This window comes from Amia ocellicauda, chromosome 5 (assembly GCF_036373705.1).
Source record: "Amia ocellicauda isolate fAmiCal2 chromosome 5, fAmiCal2.hap1, whole genome shotgun sequence".
In the NCBI taxonomy this organism is placed as follows: Eukaryota; Metazoa; Chordata; class Actinopteri; order Amiiformes; family Amiidae; genus Amia; species Amia ocellicauda.
In genome coordinates, this window is record NC_089854.1 from 29,775,361 (window position 1) to 29,795,892 (window position 20,532).

Consider the following 20,532-nt stretch of genomic DNA (forward strand, 5'->3'; position numbering starts at 1 on the left):
GACATTTTTCAAGATCACTGTTTTGCAGCCCACACATTGACTGCTCTGGTTTGCTTGCCACGTGAAAGCAAAAACTATGCTGCTACATATTGCTTTCACCTTAACATTCAGATTTTAGGATTATGATTATAATTTTTAAGAAGGCTGACCACAATGACTGATACATTTATTGAGCTTCTATATAAAATAATGAATCCAGTCGTTAGTACACAAAAACTGAAGAAAACTGAAAGGACCACGTCTTTCAAGGTGCTTTATTTCACTGACCAAGTGCAAGATTTTTAAATAAAATGAAAAGAAAATCATGTTGGGAAATGTGCATCTTAAATGCAACTTATCTTTTGTTTTATTTTCACCTCATCGAAAAGATCCATTGCACATTCATGCCCTGCCCATTAATGCAGAACTCTTGTTTGCTTATGATGTTATTTAATGTATTCACACCCTTCTTTTGAAACAATAATCCGCCTTCAAATACTATATAGATAGATACACATTCAAGATGGGAAGATGAAATCAAAAACATTGCAGGCGTGACATGAAAAAGAGGAAGCTGTAGACTGAATCAAGTGGAAACATCCTGGGGAGGCCTTCATCCAGCTGTGGACCCATGGATGGTGATTGTGTCAAACGTTTACATACATCCTGTCTTTTTCTCTAGGCTGAATCCGTGTTTAACAAAAAATGAAATTATATAATTGAATAAAAAGGTTCTTTAATTAACTATTTATTAAACTAAACACATCAAGGATTATCTTCGTTTCAGTCAGGGTGTGAATACTTACATACACTACGTAGTTGATAACTATATAAAACATGTTTTTCAGTCTTGCATATCCAGTAAGAACACAACACGGCCATCATGTTACGTTGTTCTTAAATTACAGTACCTACCTAAACAATAACTAGCATATCAATCCATATTTTGCCAAACAATTGATTGCATATATAAAATAATGTACCGTGCATTGTCAGCTGTTTGGGTTTATTTTATTTATGAAGACATCATGCAATGCTCTTCGCGTTGATCCAGTATCTTGGCAGAAAGAGCCTCTAGGATTATTTACAGCAAATATTCTCCATCTTAATAAACCATCCTACCCGTGCTGATTTCATTCAGGTACATTTAACTCACTTAGGATGCTGCAGGCATTTACTCTACTTCTTGAACACAAGTATTTTCTTTTTCTGCCACACAAAGCCATCTATTGTTATTAACTGGCCGAGAGTAGCTGTAAAAAATGTCTAAAAACTGTCATTGATCTTCATCTGAGCACAAAAGAACTAAGATTAAGTCTCTGCTTCATTACACGCGTTTTGTCCAGAACAATAAATACATACAAATAAATAAATAAAGTAAAACTCACGACGTCAGTGTATCCGACATTAAACTACGATTACTTTGCATTGTATTATGAGTTATTTGCTTATTATTATTATTATTATTATTATTATTATTATTATTATTATTATTATTTATTTGTAGTATTTAGTATTGCATTATAATCAAAATGCTTTAGGATACCCCGAATTCTGTATCACTGTTTTACGTTATGTACCCAGCCTATTGCAGAACAGCATGTATGGACAAGGATACTGAATAGCCACACACTGATACACCAAATATCGCGGATACATTCATATCCCAATCTAAACACGAAATTAATCCATAACCACTGCGATCGCCCTTCCTCTTCAAAGACTCCATCTCCCAGAATGCAGTGCTCTCGGCAGGATGACATGACGGGAATTGAAGTTCACAGCCGTCCACATTGTCTGCTTTTGGGCATCATGCACTGGCACTAGAAGCGCTTAAAGGTTGGGCAGAGTGGCAGATGTGGCACATCAATAGGGACTCATCCAGCATTACCTGGCCTATCCCTATCCGCGTACCCAATCAGAAAAGTACTCTGGGCGTGATGCAATGATTTATGAATTTTGCATATGAAATAGTACCTCTGATATGCAGTAGCTATATTATCAGCCTCCCCACACCCAGCCTTTATCTGCCATCATGCGGTTAAACACGCCCGCACCGCTCTGCCCGGGTGAAGTCACATGGGTGCGCACATTGATAGAATTATAATAAAAGCTCGCTGACCCCGCCCCTTTGTGTATGTCTCCCATGATGCCCCTCTGTAGCGACCAGCTGACTGCTGCTCTTGAAGTGCAGCTCCGCGCTCGGGTTGCACTGGAGCTGTAAAAGTACGCCGTTTTCCCCTTTCTCTCCTTTTCCTGCTCCGAGCTGCGGAGATCCGCCGAACAGCGAGCGGTCGTGTGCGGACGGTCGGGAGGGGACGGGACCTCGATGGAGAAGTGGGCTGCCCCCGATGCCTGTCTAAATTGTGCGTTTTAGAGCCCCCCCCCCCCTCCCCTCTCCTCTCCCCTGCTCGTTTCGGTAAGTTTCTCGTTTCAGACAACACACACACAAGCTGCTTCTTTTGTTTCAGCTGCGAAGGGCCTAGTGTAGCAGCCCTGGCCTAGCCGACAACAGACCGGAGACAGAGGCAGAGAGAGGCAGGCAGAGAGGCGGGCATTCATGTGTCAGCCTCAGGGATGCCGGGTGTCCCCTTTGGACGTCGCATGTCGCAATTTAGCTCCTTTCATCGGTTTGCCATGTAATGCGCAGTGTGTCCAAGAAACACTACCTTTAAGAAGTAGCGTTTAAAATGTCATTTAAAATAAGAAAGGTTGACGGTACATCGTACTTTTAAGTTCCATGTATTGTCAGCTGTCCGGGAGTTCTACACTGTACTAAAATACGTACATCATTATTATTATTATTATGATGATGATGTTTATTATTATTATTATTATTATTATTATTATTATTATGCAATATCAATATAATAGTATTTAATATTAGTGGCTTTCCATCCTTGCAATCCAGGACGTATTCGCAGTCTTTGTTGAAGCTACTTTTTTGTTGCGTTCAAGAGTTCACGGCTGTTTAATATTAACTGAAGGTATAATTAGGAAGGTCAGATCTAATAAAATGCATTTAAAAATAAAAACTGTACACACTACTTACAAACCTGATTTACTACAAACCACAACGGGAAAACTATGCATTGTACGTGAAGAGTGTGAAGATGTGTAAGGATATGCCAGTTCTTTTGTTTTCAGTTGTTGTAAAGGGAAATTGCATCATATCACCTTTACCATTGCAGGACAGTGTTGTGGGCCTGCTTTGAGAGCATCCGATCAGGGGGATGTATTGTTGGATTTGTTTTACACCCAGGTACATTTATTGTCTATTTTAGTGTTACTGTGACACAATATCGATCTAGGCCTGGTCGGTGTGATGAATATATACATAATTCATAAGATCAAAGAGAGTAGGATATTTCATGAAGAGAGGAATTTGCTTAGTACTTCTGTGGCTGATTTAGATTGAAATATTGTTTCTTCCAAGAACAAATATCGGCACCCCACGTTTTCCCCATTACCTGAAGCCCTTTAGGTGTGTATGATCATCTAACTTACTGATCTGGTCTTCATTTGCATCAAGATATGGATGGAAAAGACACTTTTATTGATGGGTGTATATATATATATATATATATATATATATATATATATATATATATATATATATATATATATATTATTATTATTATTATTATATATATATATTTTTTTTTTTTTTTGCAGTAACATAAGTTGATGGAAAGTACCCTAACATTCATTAAATTAATTAAAATTATGAAATAAAAAAAATGAAAAGTACAGAATTATCATTAATAATAATTACTAGCTTGAGATTGTTTTGACAGTTTTTATTGGGGAGTCAAGTCACTACACTACATGTCAACTGTGCCATTCTAAAAGCCTAAACTCTGGTCTAGTGCGATTGCATTCATTTCTAAACACCTGGAAATCAAAATCTCTATTGTCAATGTATTTTAGGCTTTTAACAACTATCTTTCTCTTGATCCTTCCTGTTTTTCAGAATTGATATGGAACCCCCAACTCCCAACCAGTCAGATGGTTTACATCCTCAACCAGACCTTGCCCCCTGCAGTCTCTCTACAGTCTATGACCTAACAAGGAAACGAAAGGAAAACCTGCTGAGAAACAATTCAGTGGAAACCATGCATGTCGTCAGCGCACCCAGCTGGTACATCAACCCGGGCAACAAGGGAATCTTCCAGGAGAACAACTCCGACCACACTGCCCACCAGAACGAAAAAATTCAGCCAGACGATGCCTTTTCGAATACTACGGTCACCCTGTCTTATGTGAGCAGGTCTCACGTGTTTACTTCCCAAGACTCCCTGTCGCAACTTCCACTGTGTGTGCCGTCTGTGAACAAAAAACTCTCCTGTCACTCCCCTCCATACAGCCCGGACATGGTCTCCTCCCAGTACGAGCCGGCAGCGAAAGAGAACTGGGAAGCCAACGAAGGCCTTTGTGTGGAGGTGGATCGCCCGTTTCTACAGAATAACACGAGACCTGGGGTGGCAGCACAGTCGGAACTGAACAGGCTAGAGGAGAGTGGTACCCAGGGTCCTCATCCAACTGAGAGCATAAAGGCAGCCTGTCTTATGGAGGAGGCTTTTGGGCAGAATGGGAAGTTGGTCACAAGTTCATGGGGTGCAGAGAAACCTGAGCTTGCAGAAAGCACACTCACTCCTGGAAGAAATGAGGGGAGCCATATGCAAAATGGTACTGACAGCTACTTCCAGGATACAGGACTGTGTGAGGAGAAAGCGATAGAGAGCCCCCCTGTGGAAAGCACTGAGGAGGGAAAAAAAACTTGTGACTCTGAGGTGCTGGTTGTGATTTCAAGAACCGAGGAACCTTTAGACTTACAGGACAGTCCCAGTAGTCGGAATGTGTTGTGCAGTCCTGCCAATGGGGGATATGATAGTCCTTTAGAAGAGAACTGGTCTCCTGCTACCTCACAGGACAAATTGGAAGAGATTTCCGTCTTCCCCCACACACTAAATTCTCCCAGTTTTGAGAATTCTTCATTAGATGAAGCTGCTGACACAACATTTGTTACAGTAGGAGAAGATGTTTTAGTTGATTCTGCTGTGACTGGATCTACTGTAACATGTCTTGAAGACACCAGTGCTTTGCAGGACAGCTGTAGCAAGGGCAGTGATGTAACGGAAGGGTTTGTCATTTGCAATGGAATACAAGTGTTGCCAACCAGCGCATCAGAGCCTCCTGTGGAATGGTCAGTCCCATGTGATGGCCTGTCTGAAGCATGTTCAGAAATCGAGGGAAAGGCATGTAACACCCAGGAAGCATCTGTTGATATCCTGCCAAATGGTAATGCTTTAACTGAGGAAAGAACTTTTGAAAGGAAGAAACTTCCTCCTCGTTCTAGGAGAGGAAGGAGATTAGAGGAGATTGTGCAGAACATCACCCCCACTAGGTATAGAGCTTCTGCTAATTTTCATTCCACTAAACTGTTTTCCGTTTCTGCAGCACAGGATGTAGGAACGCATCAGGAAGACCAGGTAAGTTTACACGAGGAAGTCTTGGAATCTGGGAGCAGCCAAGACAGCCAAGAGAAAGTATCTGGTTCAGAAGAAGAGCCCAGTTTAAAGGCAACAGTCTTGCAGACGGACAGTTCTGATGGTTCAGACGGGTCCAGAAGCAAGAAGTCTACCTCAGGTCAAAAAAACAGAAATGTCTCCCTGCACAGCAGTTCATCTCCTGAGTCCCCAGTGCTCACACCTAAATGCGTGAAGAAAAGGCAGCAACTTGATGCAAGTCCACCAAAATGCTCCCCGGAAAAAAAGAACCTCAGAGCCTCGTCCAAGCTGAAATTGTGTCAGAAGAGCCCCACAAAGCAGCCAAAAAGTTCCCCGGGCAGCACAAAAGCAGCCACCGGAAAGAAAACGCGGACCACCAAACGAAAGCGAAAGAAACGCAAAGTGGAGCAGTCCTCTCCGTTTGCACCGAACGAGCCTGAAATCAAACTCAAGTATGTGAATTTTAAAGAGGAGAAAAGGGACAGTAAAGTGGACAGCTTCTCCCCTTACGTCCGGCTGGAGTTAAAGGAATACGCCACTTGCACCGTTATCAACTACCCAGAGGAGGAAAAGGCACGACTTAAGAATGGAAAGGCCCAGGTTGGCCCAGCATTTGCAACTGGGTCTGTTCCCACAACCTCTTGCCTGCTGCCCGGACGCTTAAACACCGAGAGCAAGCGGCGCGGCCACCTCATCTGCTGCCTCTGTGGCCGGTCAGCCAACACCATGGACCTGGGAGATCTGCATGGACCCTACTATCCCAAAGGATTCAAACCTTCCCCCAAACGACATGCAGATGTGCAGAGTTCGAAGGAAGAGGACTACAGTGACTCTGACTCATCCTGTAGCGGCAGAGGCAAAAAACTGAGCCAGGCCGGGCTGTCAGTGGAAGCCACAAGCAGGCCCGTCCGGCAGTGTCAGGCTGCCAAACGGGAGCCTTCTCTGCTGGGAATGGGCCACAGGTGGCCTAGTGACAGGGACTGCTTGCGGAGTCCCGTCGCAAAAAAACCAAAGACGGACTCCAGCGCAGAAGACTGGTTCAGCCCCCCCCTGGTTCCGTTGGATAGCTGTGAATACTGGGTGCATGAGGAGTGTGCCATCTGGTCCGCAGGCGTCTATCTAGTGCGAGGAAAGCTGTATGGATTAGAAGAAGGTGCAAAACTCGCGCAAGAAACGGTAAGAGTTATTGTAAAACTGAATAATGGTTGAATTTAGCGTTACATCAACTGGGTTGTTGAAACAAACAAACAAAAAAGTTTGGGAGGTTTTTAAAAGGACTAAAAACAGTGATGGTGTATACAGACCGGTAAGTGGGCAATTGGAAATGATCTGGCTGTATTTGAAGCCACTGGGAGACATGGTCAACAAATATTCAAAAGGTAATTTATTATCATTTAAACGAGCGCTACATCTACAGTAAGCCTATGTGCAACATCCTGGGAGGATATTATTAAAATTATTTCATGCTATTTAAATGCTAGGAGAAAAAAAAATAATGTAATGATCGTAACAAAACAAAATCAAAAAGTAATGTCTCTAGTTCTTCAAAACAACCTTAACACTGAACGTGATTTTTATGATTTTTACATTGCCTTTTCACCATGCAGTGCCAGTGCCCTCATTTGTATGAACGTACACAGGATTGCTCTAATGCAACTGAGGCAGAGACCCCACATTTTCATAATTTATGACATGTCCGTCCCCGTCCGTCCCCGTCCCCCCGCTGGGCAGAGTTTTTAGCCAGTTGCATCTATTTCACCTTTGACGTCTGTGAGCTCATTTGCTTTGCCAGCTTCTGCCAGATGCAGAAATCTGTCGCCAAGTGTTTGATGTAGAAAGGCACCTGCTGTTTTTATTGTCTTAAGTCAATACATATGTGCACACCAGTTGTACAATGACATACTCCATCCACAGGAATCACTATTCAAGTGGGGATTAACCTAGTTATATACAAACATTAGACATTATTTGATTGCACTGATTTACGTGTTATTCTTTAGATTCTTTACAGTGACACCTTGCATTTCTCTGCTTGTGATGTAGAGCTAAGCATACAGATAATGCTAGCAGAGGAAAAGGAAACCGTATTAACATTCAAGAGAAAAAGAAGTGTATTTCTCTCGACCGCAAAGAAGCTATGAACTTTTATGGTACCAGTAGCTTTATTGCTTAGACAAAATCTTCACGTGTGCACACTATAAGACCTTTGTGTGTAAGATTGAGACTCCTGAAGGACAAGCTGTAATATGTTTTAAATGTTTTTGACACTCTTGTTGAATCGGGTAACAAATCCGCTCGTTCAAGGGTTTTGTAGCTCTAGGGGGCATGCACTTCAGTCATACTTTAATGAGCACTTTTGTTATTTATTAATTCAGCTCTTAAAAGTGTTGCTGAGGGAACAGAAAGGGAGAATGCCTCCAAGGCCTTTTGTTGTATTCTTTTCCACTCTGTAAACTTGACTTAATCATCCTGCTTTCATGGTCTTTCTCCTGATTTATTTATTGATTTGTAATTTGGTTTTTAAACAAATTGCTGGAATATGCATGCTGGAACAGGACATTACCCACATCTTAGGATGCAAAAAATATTCCAACATAGAAGAATGTGTTAGTTTTCCCTATGAACCCTATACCCACGTGCTCCGCTTTGTTAATGCCGCCTGTTTTCCATCTTTATAGACTGCTTCAACAGCTACCTATAGATGATGATTCAATGTTTACTTGTCTCTGAGTAATCCAATGTTGATTAACTACCTCTGCTTTGTACAAGGTTGTACTTGCATTAGAAGTCATGATTTTCATTGCCTTTCAGATGTTAAAGTTATATTACAGGCTTTGACTAAAGCTAAAGGTGCCATGAAGTAAATCAAATGGCATTTCTTTAGAGGACAGAAGCTATGGTATAAACATATCCTTTACAGCAAATTAGGGATGTAGCCTTACTTGTTTTTTATATTTTACTTTTACAACAACTAAGATGTATGTACATTTAAACCATAAAATCTCCTCTTCCCAATAATAGTAAGGGAAAATTCATTTTTAAGGTATGTTATATAGTTCACATTTAGTTTGCAGCACTCGGTGTGGTCTCAGTCTTTCATGTTTCGCCGTCATTACAGTAAGACTAGATCAAACTTTTAGAAAAATAGTTCGTCACAAATTTGGCATCTAAAGCAAGAAGGCTACTGTGAAGGAAATTCACTATTACCTAAATGTTTACGATGAGAATCTTATCAATTAAGGACTGTCTAATTGCTCGCCTGTGCCTAGTCACATTACAATGGTGAGTATTAGTCTGTCGGTTAAGATTGGGGATCCTATGATTTAATTTGAAATCTCATTTCAGGTGTGTACCACATGCCATCGAACCGGTGCCACACTAGGCTGTTTCTTCAAGGCTTGTCCGAATAAATATCACTACACTTGTGCAGTTCAGTCAGGTGAGTGGAAAAACTGAAAAAGCCAACTTTAACTCCAGATCACCTGGCCTACCTAGCCAGTATGTGGTTTCCTTCTGTGTGATCTTGGGTGTGTTAATTACTATGAATCATCTTCTCAAATGTCTTTCTAAGTGATTCACTGTAAAAGCTGGGGCCTGTATTGTCAGTGAAAACTAGAACATTGATTGTCAATATATCTTAAAATTTGCCACGTTTATTAAAAACCTGTTTTGATGGGAGCCAATTCATAATGGAGGGTGACTTTTCCTTTAGCACATGTTCTAGCTTTCTCTCTGTAAAACCAACGCATCTCAGACCACTGCGGTCATGATCCTGAACAGACAGAATCGTTTCCTGCTTCTTCTTTCTTTGTGGGCTTTTGCTGCAAACAAAAAAGGAATGCATTTGCAACGGCCCTCTCGTGTGTTCTCTGCACTTTGCTCCTGTCCTGTGAGGTATTGAGCTAGGTCTGGTGACGTTGTTCCTGTGTGGAAATGTCTTGCTGTGCTTGATAGATGTGCAATATGAGCTGAAATCTCACTGCAGTTTTTTTTTTTTTTTTTTTTTTCTTTCACAGACTGTGTTCTCAACGAAGAAAACTTCTCCATGAAATGTACAAAGCACAAGGTAGTGTCACAAACCATTGCAGAACGTTATCGGATTAATATGGTAGATCGTAATATCTGCATTATAATAAATAAATTGCATTTTCTCCTTCATCCTCCCTTCCCTGATTGCTTTATTCTCTTAGAAATGCAATCCATATGCTGCATTTTAAGTCTTGTTTGACAGTGGAGGGTGGGTGGGGCAGTGAACTGGATTAGTTTAAACTGAGATATTGCTGGAGCTCTCCAGCTTTAATGTAACCTCTCCATTTGAGGATAAACATGCATTTCAACCAAACCTTTCCACAGTGTAGTCACACATCACACTGTTTTGGTGAAAATACATTTAATCAGTTTTCAGGTCAGTTCACAGGGATCACTCCCACTGTGGTACTTTGATATTGATCTTTGTGAAATATTGCCATGCAACGATTTGATTCCTGGTCTTTAAACAAATATAAATATACCATTTCATATTTGGTGTACTTCTATCAGCATAAAAGGGTTTTATTTCACTATTTTTGAATCTAAAACAATTAAATTGCCCAGCCCCTTTGGTATACGGCCACTGCATCATTATGCGTAAATCATTCAATTTCATCCCTGACTGAGCCTCTGAGAAAGGCATTTTATGCAGGGTTTTTTCTTGTGTTGATGTTCGAGGGAGGAGGTGCTTTAATATAATTGATTATACAAGTACCAACGCTCAAAACATGGTGTAATTTTTCGGAAGGATTTCACCCATTTGGAATTAACACACAGCACACCCTCATAAATAGTTATTTCACAACAGGAATGGAAGATTCAGGCAGCAAAGTGGCAATTGGCCAAGGGTTTAGAAACCAGGAGGCAGCCATGTTAAGATGTATTGTATAACCATGACCAAGTTATATTGCGAGACTGATTTATGTTTCCTGTTTTAAAGCAATTCGCCATTAATACCAAATGCACTTTAAAGGACAGGAAAACATCATCAGTTTGGCAAACATGACAAATAACCTGCTGATAAGATTGTATGCATTTGTTGTAGCTATGATGTCCCTGTTTTTCCTTCTCTTCCCCAGAACAAATCCTTCAAAGGGTCTACATTTATGAACAGACTGGAAAGCAGGTGACAGATGAAAGGAAGGGGAGAGATATGCAAGGTTTGTTAACGTCAGATGTTACATGTTGTGCTTGTCCTCTTTGGGGGCGGGGAAATTTGCTTTGAAAAGATAATTTTGTGAAAAATATTGAATTTTAAATGTCCCTGGGGATACTCCACAAGGACTCCTGTCAAACATACAATAAATGTAATATCAGCAAATAGAATCACAGGGGATTAATTTACTTGTAACTTCACAAAACACACAGCAGACAGTGGAACTGCAATAGTTTGACTATGGATTGTCTGATAAAATGGTTAGCTCCATGAAGGTTAAAAGCACCCTAGGGAATGTAAGTATTATTATTATGATGTGGAAGACTTTGTCTTTTTTTTGTGGTCTCTGGGGAAATGGCCAAAAATAATGATTACAACGATTTGATAAGTACTGATCAAAAGTAGTATTGCAAGTCATACTTTCATACTTTGATCATTTGATGTGGCACCTTTGTGTGCTTTTCACATGTTTTACTTTGCTGTAATACAGCAGTTTATTTATTGTGATTAATTGTCACTTGCCGTTTTCAAAATTTGGTTTGCTCTACTATGAAAATGCTCAATAACTTGAGTAAACCCAGAAATCATTATGTGCGACAAGGAAGTGAAGGCACACTGTATGTTCTTCGACCTGGCTGCCACAATTCATCATCATTAGGCATTTGGGGGCGGTTTCGGTGGATGATGCTTCACATTGTAGGGAATTCCCAGCCAAAATCAACTATTTTGCTTGAGTACCTTTTTGAAATCACCTGACTCCCTGTGCCCAGTAGATTTTGATTATCTGCTTTATTTCTTAGCATCATGAACTGTGAGGCGTAATATTGATCTGTTTTTTTGTAGCTGCAAAGGTGATTTATTATGACTTGTTCAGCAACTATCAATAATATTCTGTCCTCTGTGTCTGTTTTTATTGTCATTGTGGTTCCCTCTTCCCATAGATCCAATCCATCTCTGTGACAGCCTGCTGGTGAATTCCTCTCCGGTGGCTACCCGTGGACTTTGATGAAACTGGAAGAATGTTCTTTGGTTGGGTTGCAAGGGTTCGATTGAATGCAAACACCTACAAACCTTAATTCAGATTTTTTTGGTTTTTGTTGGTTTTATCCCTCTTTCTTTCATGGCTGGCTACACAAAAAGTTTGGAAAATGGCATTTGACCATTAGAGAATTGTCTTCCCATGTGATCTGTTGCCATTCATAACAAAATAACTGTTAATAAGATTGGAAGCGGGAGCTAGGGAGGGGGAGGTGGGGATCGGGGTTGTGGAGGGTGGTAAGGAACATTTATATGTGGATTTATTGATGGATGAGCTGAACAGAACTGGACACCCTAAAGCAATTGACACTCAAATGTGAAAATCAGTCATTGATTGAGCCTACAATTGGAGTGCAAAAAAACAATTCTTTCTGAACAGAAATCATGGCCAATAAGTCTCCTTTTGCCCCTTTAAATGGAGTACCTTCTTCAGTCTAAACGGCAATGCTGCCATGCAATATTTCAACCGTAACAAAGCAGTGCTGTCTATTGTAAGGGAAGAAAGCTGACATTCTAATGAGTAAATGAACCTATTTAAAGCACTTCGCTATGGATAGCATTTAGGGTGGATGTAGTATTTATTATTTCCACATCTTTCATTCGCAATTGATTATGTAAAAGTCTGACAGATGTCTGTATATAAGAGGAGGCTTTTAGTATTTTTTTTTAGTATTTATTTCTTGAAAGATCATTAAATATCAGAAGACTTTCTCCACCTTCTGAAGCACATTTTCTCTGAGCTGCATTGGGTTTTCCAATTTTATGTCAGATATCCTGCTTGTTTTCCATCATAAGTGGCCGTTTAATGTGAGAGTTTTGAAGTTAATCTTTGGGAGGGGGGTCCAACTTAGTCCTGATTTGCCTTAAAGTAAATTGTATAGGCGTTCGGTAAATCTGTATTGTAGCAGAAGCTGTTTTCATTAACTGTTGGTCCATCTATATGACTTGGGTCAGTATGTTTAGATTTAATGTAGAGGTGAGAAATAGAATTGATTAAGGAATATATATGATTTTTCATTTTGTTTTACGTTAGTAGTTTGCTTGTGGCATTTAGATGTATTTGGAGCTTGCTGTCATAGTTGGCATTTGGGGTTTTATTAAGTTTTAATTTTCAAGTATGATTCCATCATATTTTTCAGGCATAACGCAGGCCAAAGCCATTTTGTCAGGTGCAAGTTATAAATTGCTGAGACCAGTCAGAAAATTACCAATTCCCTAGCAATGTTTGCAGTTGAAGAATTCACTTTGCGCTCTTAAAATTTAAATGTCTAAAAGGAAGAAGCCTATGTTTTTCTAAAAACTGTTAATACAATAATATAAAATTATTCATAAAGCATATTAAATGTTATTTTTTATAAATTTGCATTGCAAGGCCAAAAGCAAAATGGAAGACATAGTTTATTTAACCATGTTTCCCTTTGTGTGTAGTTTGATTCCCATATATACATTAGAGTGGAGAAATCCTGGTGAAGGAATCCTGTTTTTAAGTTGGCCCCTTTTTAAAAAAAAATATACATTTTTATTGTTATTCCTTTGCTTGGCACTTTGGGCAGATTCAGGGATTTTGCGATAAGTAAAATGTTTTCATTTTCTTTCTGACATGCAGCTAACACCCTTCACCCAATGTGTGGGGGAAAAAACGGTGAATAAAATACCAGCACAACATCTTCAGATATTTACCATCAAATTATGGGTGTTGTTTTTTCCCCATACAACCAGCTTACAAGAAGAATCCCATTTTGATTTGAATTAAGGTCCGTAGGGGAATTCCCCTTCCTGCTACTTCAGAAGTGAGAGAGCCTTCGGTAATCCTACTTGCCAAGGGTATAAAAATCATCAACCGAGTTTCATGTCAGAACAAATGAGAATGTATGTATTATATTTAACCAGAAAAGCTACATTTGAAGCTGAGATTGTTTTAAATTAAAGTACTTCATAAAGGCAATTTGTTTATGAAATATACTCCGCCATGTGTCAGTTCAGGCTGTTTTTTTTATATTTTATTATAACATCTTAGTTGAAAATTACATTTTGAAGTTTAATGTGTTTTATGCTAGGATATATTTATTGTTAATTTGTATTCCTTCCAGTTGAATGACTGAGTTTTATTTATTTTTGTTTAGGTTTTGTTTCTCTGATAGAAAGCTCTGCTTTGTTTTACTTGGCCCCTCCATGTTCAATTGAATGCAACTCCAAAGAAACCAATGATAAAACCTGTTTAATATATATCTTATTTCCACCTACCACTGGGAGCAAGTTGAAAGTGGTCCAGTTTGTGTTCTTGCATCAGAATAATAACTTGGTGTTAAGTTTGATGGAGGGAATCTGTTTCTAAGTTGGAAATGATGCTTTGCACCAGTTGGGTCTTTATGGTTGTTGATGGAGCAATATTGCAAGACACTTTTTTTTCTTTCTCCCCTTTATGGCTTTACAAAATACAACATAAACCAGTCCCCCGTTACCCTCATTTTTAAAAATGTGGTAGCAAAGGGGATTCTCTGGAGTCCAAACTACACGTTTGGAAATTGAAATTAAATTTCTCAGCCTCAGTGGCAAATGGAAACAAGGCAATATAAAGAGAATGTTTCTCTTTCTGTAATTCTGGATGTTATTTCAATTTATTGTATTCCTTAGAATACAGTTATACGTACAGGCACAACTCCGTATGAAATATTATAGCAAATATAATTTGGGCCTGCTGAGTTTAGAGTGGTCATAATGCTACTTACCAAGGAGGAGAGAAGTTGTGTACAGCTCTCAGTATGTCTGTAACCTTGTAAAATAAATCTAATTTCATTTGGCACCCGCGGATGTCTTTAAATGAAAGGCACGCCTGCCACTTTTACTCCGTTTTGTCAGTGTGTGCATGAACTCCAGTGAACACAGCTGTTCACATTACCAGCTACAAGGAGATTGCTGAACAATGGGTTGTAGTTGAATATTTCCGCTCTGGTACAGATGGTGAAAACTCAAGTGAGACCAGTGCCAATGTTTGTGTAGAAGCGTTTTATGTTGCATGACAGTCCTACGTGGGGTGGGGGGGGGGGTTAAAAAAAAATAAAAGGCTGGAGATCCTTTTGTGTCGGGCAGCTCCAAATGAATTTCCAATTGTAAAAAGTAAAATGTTTGCACACAAAACAATGTCTACAAAGCCTTACAGTCCTTTAAAAGAAAACTGAGAAGAAAAAAAACTCACCATGACTTTGTCACAATAAACTTTATAATAATACCGCCCTGTGCTGTCCATTTGGTCTTATAGTTGTTTTGTGGTTTAAGGTTAGGTTGTGTCTCCTATAACATTGGCCACTGCAGTTTCTTTCTTTTTTTTTTTTTGTCATTCTGCATAGCCTAACACTCCTCCTAGTTATTGGTAGATCCATGTTCAGCCACAAGATTTACCTAAACTTCTATAATCTGTATCTTACCCTGTATTTGGATCAATGATCTAACTGGAACCCGTATGTTTCTCTGTTAATCTTTAACCACTGCATTTCCTGTTTCTCCAGGAGTTCAATTATAAACCTTGCACACAAGTCTTTATTTACTGTTGTGCTGCTTACCCTCAGAAACCGTGTTTCTCAGCTCTGCTTATGGAATACCCCGCCATCTTCCAGGTTTGTTCCAGTTGACCTCTTGGTTACTTCATTAATCCTTACATGAAGTATTCCCAGTTGATTTAGCTGGGGGGTGGGAGGTGGATTTCAGGACCAGGGTTGAGAACCACAGCTTTAAAATACCAGTGTGGATACTAAATGGACTGTGTGGAAATAAATAAATAAAAGAATAAAAAAAAATACAGCACACATCCAGAACAAAAATAATCTGGATGTTCCCTTGATAGTCCCCCTTGTAGCTCTTAATCTACTCATTATTTAATCTTAATTTCAAAATATGACATAAGCAGAGAGCCACCATTGCTTTTATTTTTGAACACCTTTATAATTTGAAAGCCATTTGCCATTGAAGAGGCCTTGTTTTTCCTTTTGTTTATAGCCCTGCATTGAAAACTGGCCTGAACCATGTAGTTGTATGTATGCAACGTCTAAGTGTAAAGCTTAACATTGTCAGTGTTAAGGCGGGTTGTATAAAAGAGTTTATTTTATGGTTTTATTTGAAACGCACAGCAAATGAAAGTGTGGTGTTGGCGGGCGGGCAGGGAATTGTCAGTGCTGATTTTGTATCTGATTTTATTGTTTTCCTTATGAGTTCTTGAAGCAGCACTGACTATAATCTTTAAAGTTGGTTTCATGTTTTTATCTTTGAGCAAAACCCCAGATTCCATTTGGCCCCAAGGTTTCAGATTGTTCAAATTACATATATCATATATATCACATATCTTGGTGATCACGTATAACAATTCTTCTAGATCAGACTCCTTTCGTCAGACCATCTCAATCTGTTTGTCTGAATCTCAGGGATGAGTCCCAGAAAAAAAGGGTAATTCTGTGTCCTTATCTTAATGTGCTACTTCCATGGAACGTTAAAGTTCACTTGTTGCCCGGTCTGACTGTAACCTTGGTAAATATCCACTGCTAAATAATGATGCACTGCCTGTAAACAAGCTGAGTTTTGTTTTGTAGATGAAAGTTACAGTATGAAATGCATACACATAACATATATTTTAAAAGTGGCAATTTACAGATGGTCCACACGTGTACACATTGTGCTTTAGACTGAATGTTCAGTTTTTGTATTTGCTGTGGACGTTTGACTGAACATTTCCAAGCATACCTTTTGTGCAAAGTTCATTTGTTTAAGATTCTTGATACAGTCCTTTCTTCTCACTCACTCTCTCTTTCTCGTTCTGATTTGAAAAAGTGCATTTACCTTGACGTTTACAATTTCAGCATTTTTTTGTAATATAAATGATCATTTTGGAGGTTATGTGGGGTGATTTATTTTAAACTGAATACGTCATTTTTAAAGCATGAATTTACCATTACAAGCAACTCGTCAACCAGACAGATGTGTGGAACGCTGGTCCCGTGTGTTGAGGGTTCCTCGCAGATTTATTTTTGTCTGATTATGTTTGATTTAGAATTGAATACAATCGCACCAAAACTTCGAAAGCTCACTTAGAAAAGCACTTAAGATTCAAACTGGTTACCTATTAAATCATAACTAAAACTTTATGCCTAGACTGTGGTTACCTTAAAATGAAAAGGTATTATGCAATAATCTACAAAGTGGCACATTCCCTAATGAACTGGAATAAAGTAACTCGGTAACTATTCAGTATTCTCCATCAGTATTACAACTTCTGTGAGTCGGTGTTATTTCATAAACATCAACTCAGCTGATGAATTTAGTCTTCATGTGTATTATTGTTGTTCATCTTAACGTATCTTATAAAAGAAGAAAAGATTATTCGATTTTGAACTGGAGTTAGTCTTTGTAAAACAGGGTGTATGGGAACTGGATTAAGTGATGCGCCCAAAGGTACAGAAGCACGTTGCCTAGATTGACCGTGCAAGCCAAACAATGGTTTTATGTTTTCAACTATATTTTCCCTTTTTTCCTGAGACATACCAGGTTTGGAGAGTTCTCCTGTTTCGGAGGGGGAAATAATCTTGAATGACCAAGAAAAACTTACATGTGATGCCCAGGTTTTCTTGTTTACCCATATGGAAATGTTTGTGAGTGTGTGTTTGTGTGTTGTATTTTAATTTTTCTTCATATAACAGCATAGACTGGTTGGTTGAATCTAGAACCTACCTTTATGACTGAATTATAAGGGTTGTGACAATGCAATAATTTCTTTGGGTTCAATAGAGGTAAAATTCATAGCAATTCCAGTTCAATTTAGTTTTCCTTATTTTCCTTTACATCCTGTTTTAAAGACTTATTTAAATGCAGATGGTCCTAAATGATACTTAAATGAATTGTTTAATTTGTAGTTTGGATATAGTAATCTTGGATTTAAAATGTTGAGTAAATGTATAAAGATATTCAAATGATTTTCACCATTCTTTGTTGAACATCAATTCAGTATAAATTGATGAGGTACTGTGAAGGAACAGTGGGGAACAAATCGCTTTGTGCAATCTGTTTCATCTCCTAACAAACAATGGCCTTTGTACATTTATAAGCCTTTAAAATCTGAACATTCAATACATTTTAGTTTGTCTTAAGAAGAAAAGCTATGTAGGGATGCTCTTGCAGCTGATAACAGAATGTGATAATACCCATTTTCTGGCATCTATTCTAATTTTGGTTTATCTTTTAATCCTTTGTAGAACACACATTTTCTGCTTAGAAACAAAATGGACACGATTCATTATTATGTCTGATAGTATAATCCACATTCCTTTAAGTGAAAGAAGTCTTCAGAACACTATATTGTTTGTTAGAAACTGACAGCTGTGAGGTAAACATTTTTGAGGTTTTTTAAATGCATACAAATCCTTCTAAAAAGTCAAAAACGTTGGTAAGTTTATATATATATATATATATATATTGGCTCTGTATAACTGAAACCACTTGGAGGATCACTTTACACATTGTATTTTACTGCTTTTCTTTTTTAATTATAATTGTACTGTTCAATAAAGTGTTTGCTATCTTCCATTCGTTTTACTTCTGTGGCGCAGACTAATGACGGGATGAGTCGCGTGACTGATGCTCAGACAGCTAGTTCCATCCTGTCTGAAAGCATAACTGCTATAAATTTATCAAATCACTCCCCTTGACCCTGTATATTTCATCCACATGCTACAAATTTATATAATCAATAATGAGTCATAATAAATTACTAGCTTGGAATGTGTGTGTTGAATATGCACATTAGGATGAAAAAAACAAACAACTAAATCTCAATCTAGATTTGCTTTTGCTTATGTGTCCTAAAGCCTGTAAATGTAGATTAAAATAAACCCCATTTCAAAAACCTGTCTCACTATGTCACAGTAAAGGTGTGATTACACACATTCATATATACTACAAAAATGCCAGAGGAAGCATACCTGGAGCGTCAAGGCTTCACAGCCCTGCCATGGCCTGGCCAGTCAGTACACATCCAGCTCACAGCTCCCTCATCCCTGCTGAAGAGCTGCCAAAAACCCACTTTGAGGTTTCGTCAAGATGGCAATGTAGGGGATGTGTGAGGCCAAGGTTTGCACAACAAAACAGACCCCCTCTTACTTCTTGCTAGATTTCCAAAATAATTGTTTTGAATATCTCTGTATGTGTATTTTTTGTTAACTTCAAGGGATGGATTGATTTAATAAAATACCAGGATATTTTAGCCAATTATAATTTGTCAAGTGTCGCTAGAACTATTATATTTAGTCATTTTGCAGTTCCTCACTTCCTAGCTCCTGAGTTAACAAAGTGTATACACATAGGTAGTTTGCATTCCAGTCCTAATGCACATATTCATAATATGGAAACCACAACCTTGTTTAACTTTCAAAATACTAATAGATTTTTCAGGGGTTGTTGCATAGCAACCATTTTGTTTAATAATCTCTATCCTATTATTTTTAATCTGTGCTTCAGCCTTTTAATGCATGAAATGTTGAATAACATTTCTTGACATTGACAGCCGTAGCCTTTTGAATCTGATCTTATCCTTTAAATTCAAAGATGGAAGATTTAACCCTGCTGTTTCATCCTTTTAATTTTATAAAGATGACTTTCATTTAAAATATACATGTAGACATTTATGTTCAGAGTCATGGAAATAGAATTTTAAGTGGTTAAATGTTTTGGTTGCCACATATTTGAAAGATTTGTATTTATTTTTCTTCCAAAAACTGAACACACTTCAGTCTATATGTGTACTGTATACAGCTAACATTTTTCTATAAAGGCAAAATCAACTGTGCGGGAAGAAAGATATGGAGTCGGAAGTTCTAATCAGAATTTATTACGTGCACGGGAAAAAACAGCAGAACACAGCAATCAGAAAGTATAATGCTGTTTTTCCAAAGAGTTCAGGGAAGTACATAGGTTTTATTCCCATTTTGGGACATACCTACAAGGGGTTTGACATTTTACAAACAGTGTCTGATTGGTCATCTAAATAACTATGATAGTAATTTCATTGGCATTCTAAAATAAGCCTACCCATCATCAATATTACAAATATTACTCATGAATAATAATTATTATCCTCTAAATTGCAAGCTACATCTGGAAGGTCATTTGCCGATAACGAAGATAGGTTTGAAACAATTAAACTTTAATAAGAAACAAGTAGAGAATGTAAGTTGCTGATAAACTAAAAAGGAGTACTCAGAAGTTACAAAATAACAGGTTCTCATAATTCATTGGAAAGAATGCCGGCAAATTAATAGTGACTTGCCAGAAACCACCAGGGTCACAGCACACAAAGCACAGAAGCACAAAATGATTTCTATTTTCCTCCACACAATACAGAAAATGTTTTTTTCTGTAAAAAAACAAAAAAATAAAAGGCTTTTCATCCTGTAATTGCATCATTGCTCTTAAAATTGTGGGGCAGAAGGAGAGTAGACAATGACTTTGCAAAACACGTAAAAATCCATCATACTCCCTCTTTCATCAGAGATCTTCGTTAGCTACTACTGAGATAACTGAGTAATATGGATATTTGATTATTGAGCATTTTATTATGATATCTTTACAGCTGGGAGTACTTGAAATCCAAGAGGCTTGCTGCAGCCCAAGGCTATCATTTTCTTTCCCTTGGCCTTTCTTTACATAGAGCTTGCAAAAGCCTGTGAATGAATTAGCTTTTCATTTCTGTGGCTTCTTAAAAGGGAGGTGGAAATATATCTCCAGAACATGACTTAGAAGCTCAAATGTCATTCTGTTCCATTGTGCCGTGGAAAAGTAAGG

General features: G+C 38.4%; 1 protein-coding gene across 3 annotated transcripts; it reads left to right on the forward strand.

Annotated features, from left to right (window-relative positions):
* The first annotated feature begins 2,144 nt into the window (after positions 1-2,144).
* LOC136750016 (transcription factor 20) lies at positions 2,145-18,277 on the forward strand. Of its 3 annotated transcripts, XM_066704730.1 has the most exons (8): positions 2,145-2,398; positions 3,171-3,241; positions 3,953-5,280; positions 5,440-6,665; positions 8,835-8,928; positions 9,506-9,555; positions 10,598-10,678; positions 11,616-18,277. In XM_066704730.1, exons 2-7 carry the CDS (start codon positions 3,213-3,215, stop codon positions 10,646-10,648), a joined length of 2,778 nt encoding a protein of 925 aa, XP_066560827.1. In that variant the 5' UTR covers positions 2,145-2,398; positions 3,171-3,212; the 3' UTR covers positions 10,649-10,678; positions 11,616-18,277. The 3 variants fall into 3 exon arrangements, with proteins under 3 accessions (XP_066560827.1, XP_066560825.1, XP_066560826.1); XM_066704728.1 differs by having other exon boundaries at positions 3,953-6,665; XM_066704729.1 differs by lacking the exon at positions 3,171-3,241 and having other exon boundaries at positions 3,953-6,665.
* The last annotated feature ends 2,255 nt before the right edge of the window (positions 18,278-20,532 follow it).

Excerpts from the sequence above, each read along its gene's own strand:
- LOC136750016 (XM_066704728.1), top strand. The coding sequence starts at position 3,213 with ATGTATTGTTGGATTTGTTTTACACCCAG. Across the intron at positions 3,242-3,952 it reads TGGATTTGTTTTACACCCAG|AATTGATATGGAACCCCCAA; the intron begins GTACATTTATTG and ends CCTGTTTTTCAG. Across the intron at positions 9,556-10,597 it reads TGAAATGTACAAAGCACAAG|AACAAATCCTTCAAAGGGTC; the intron begins GTAGTGTCACAA and ends TCTCTTCCCCAG.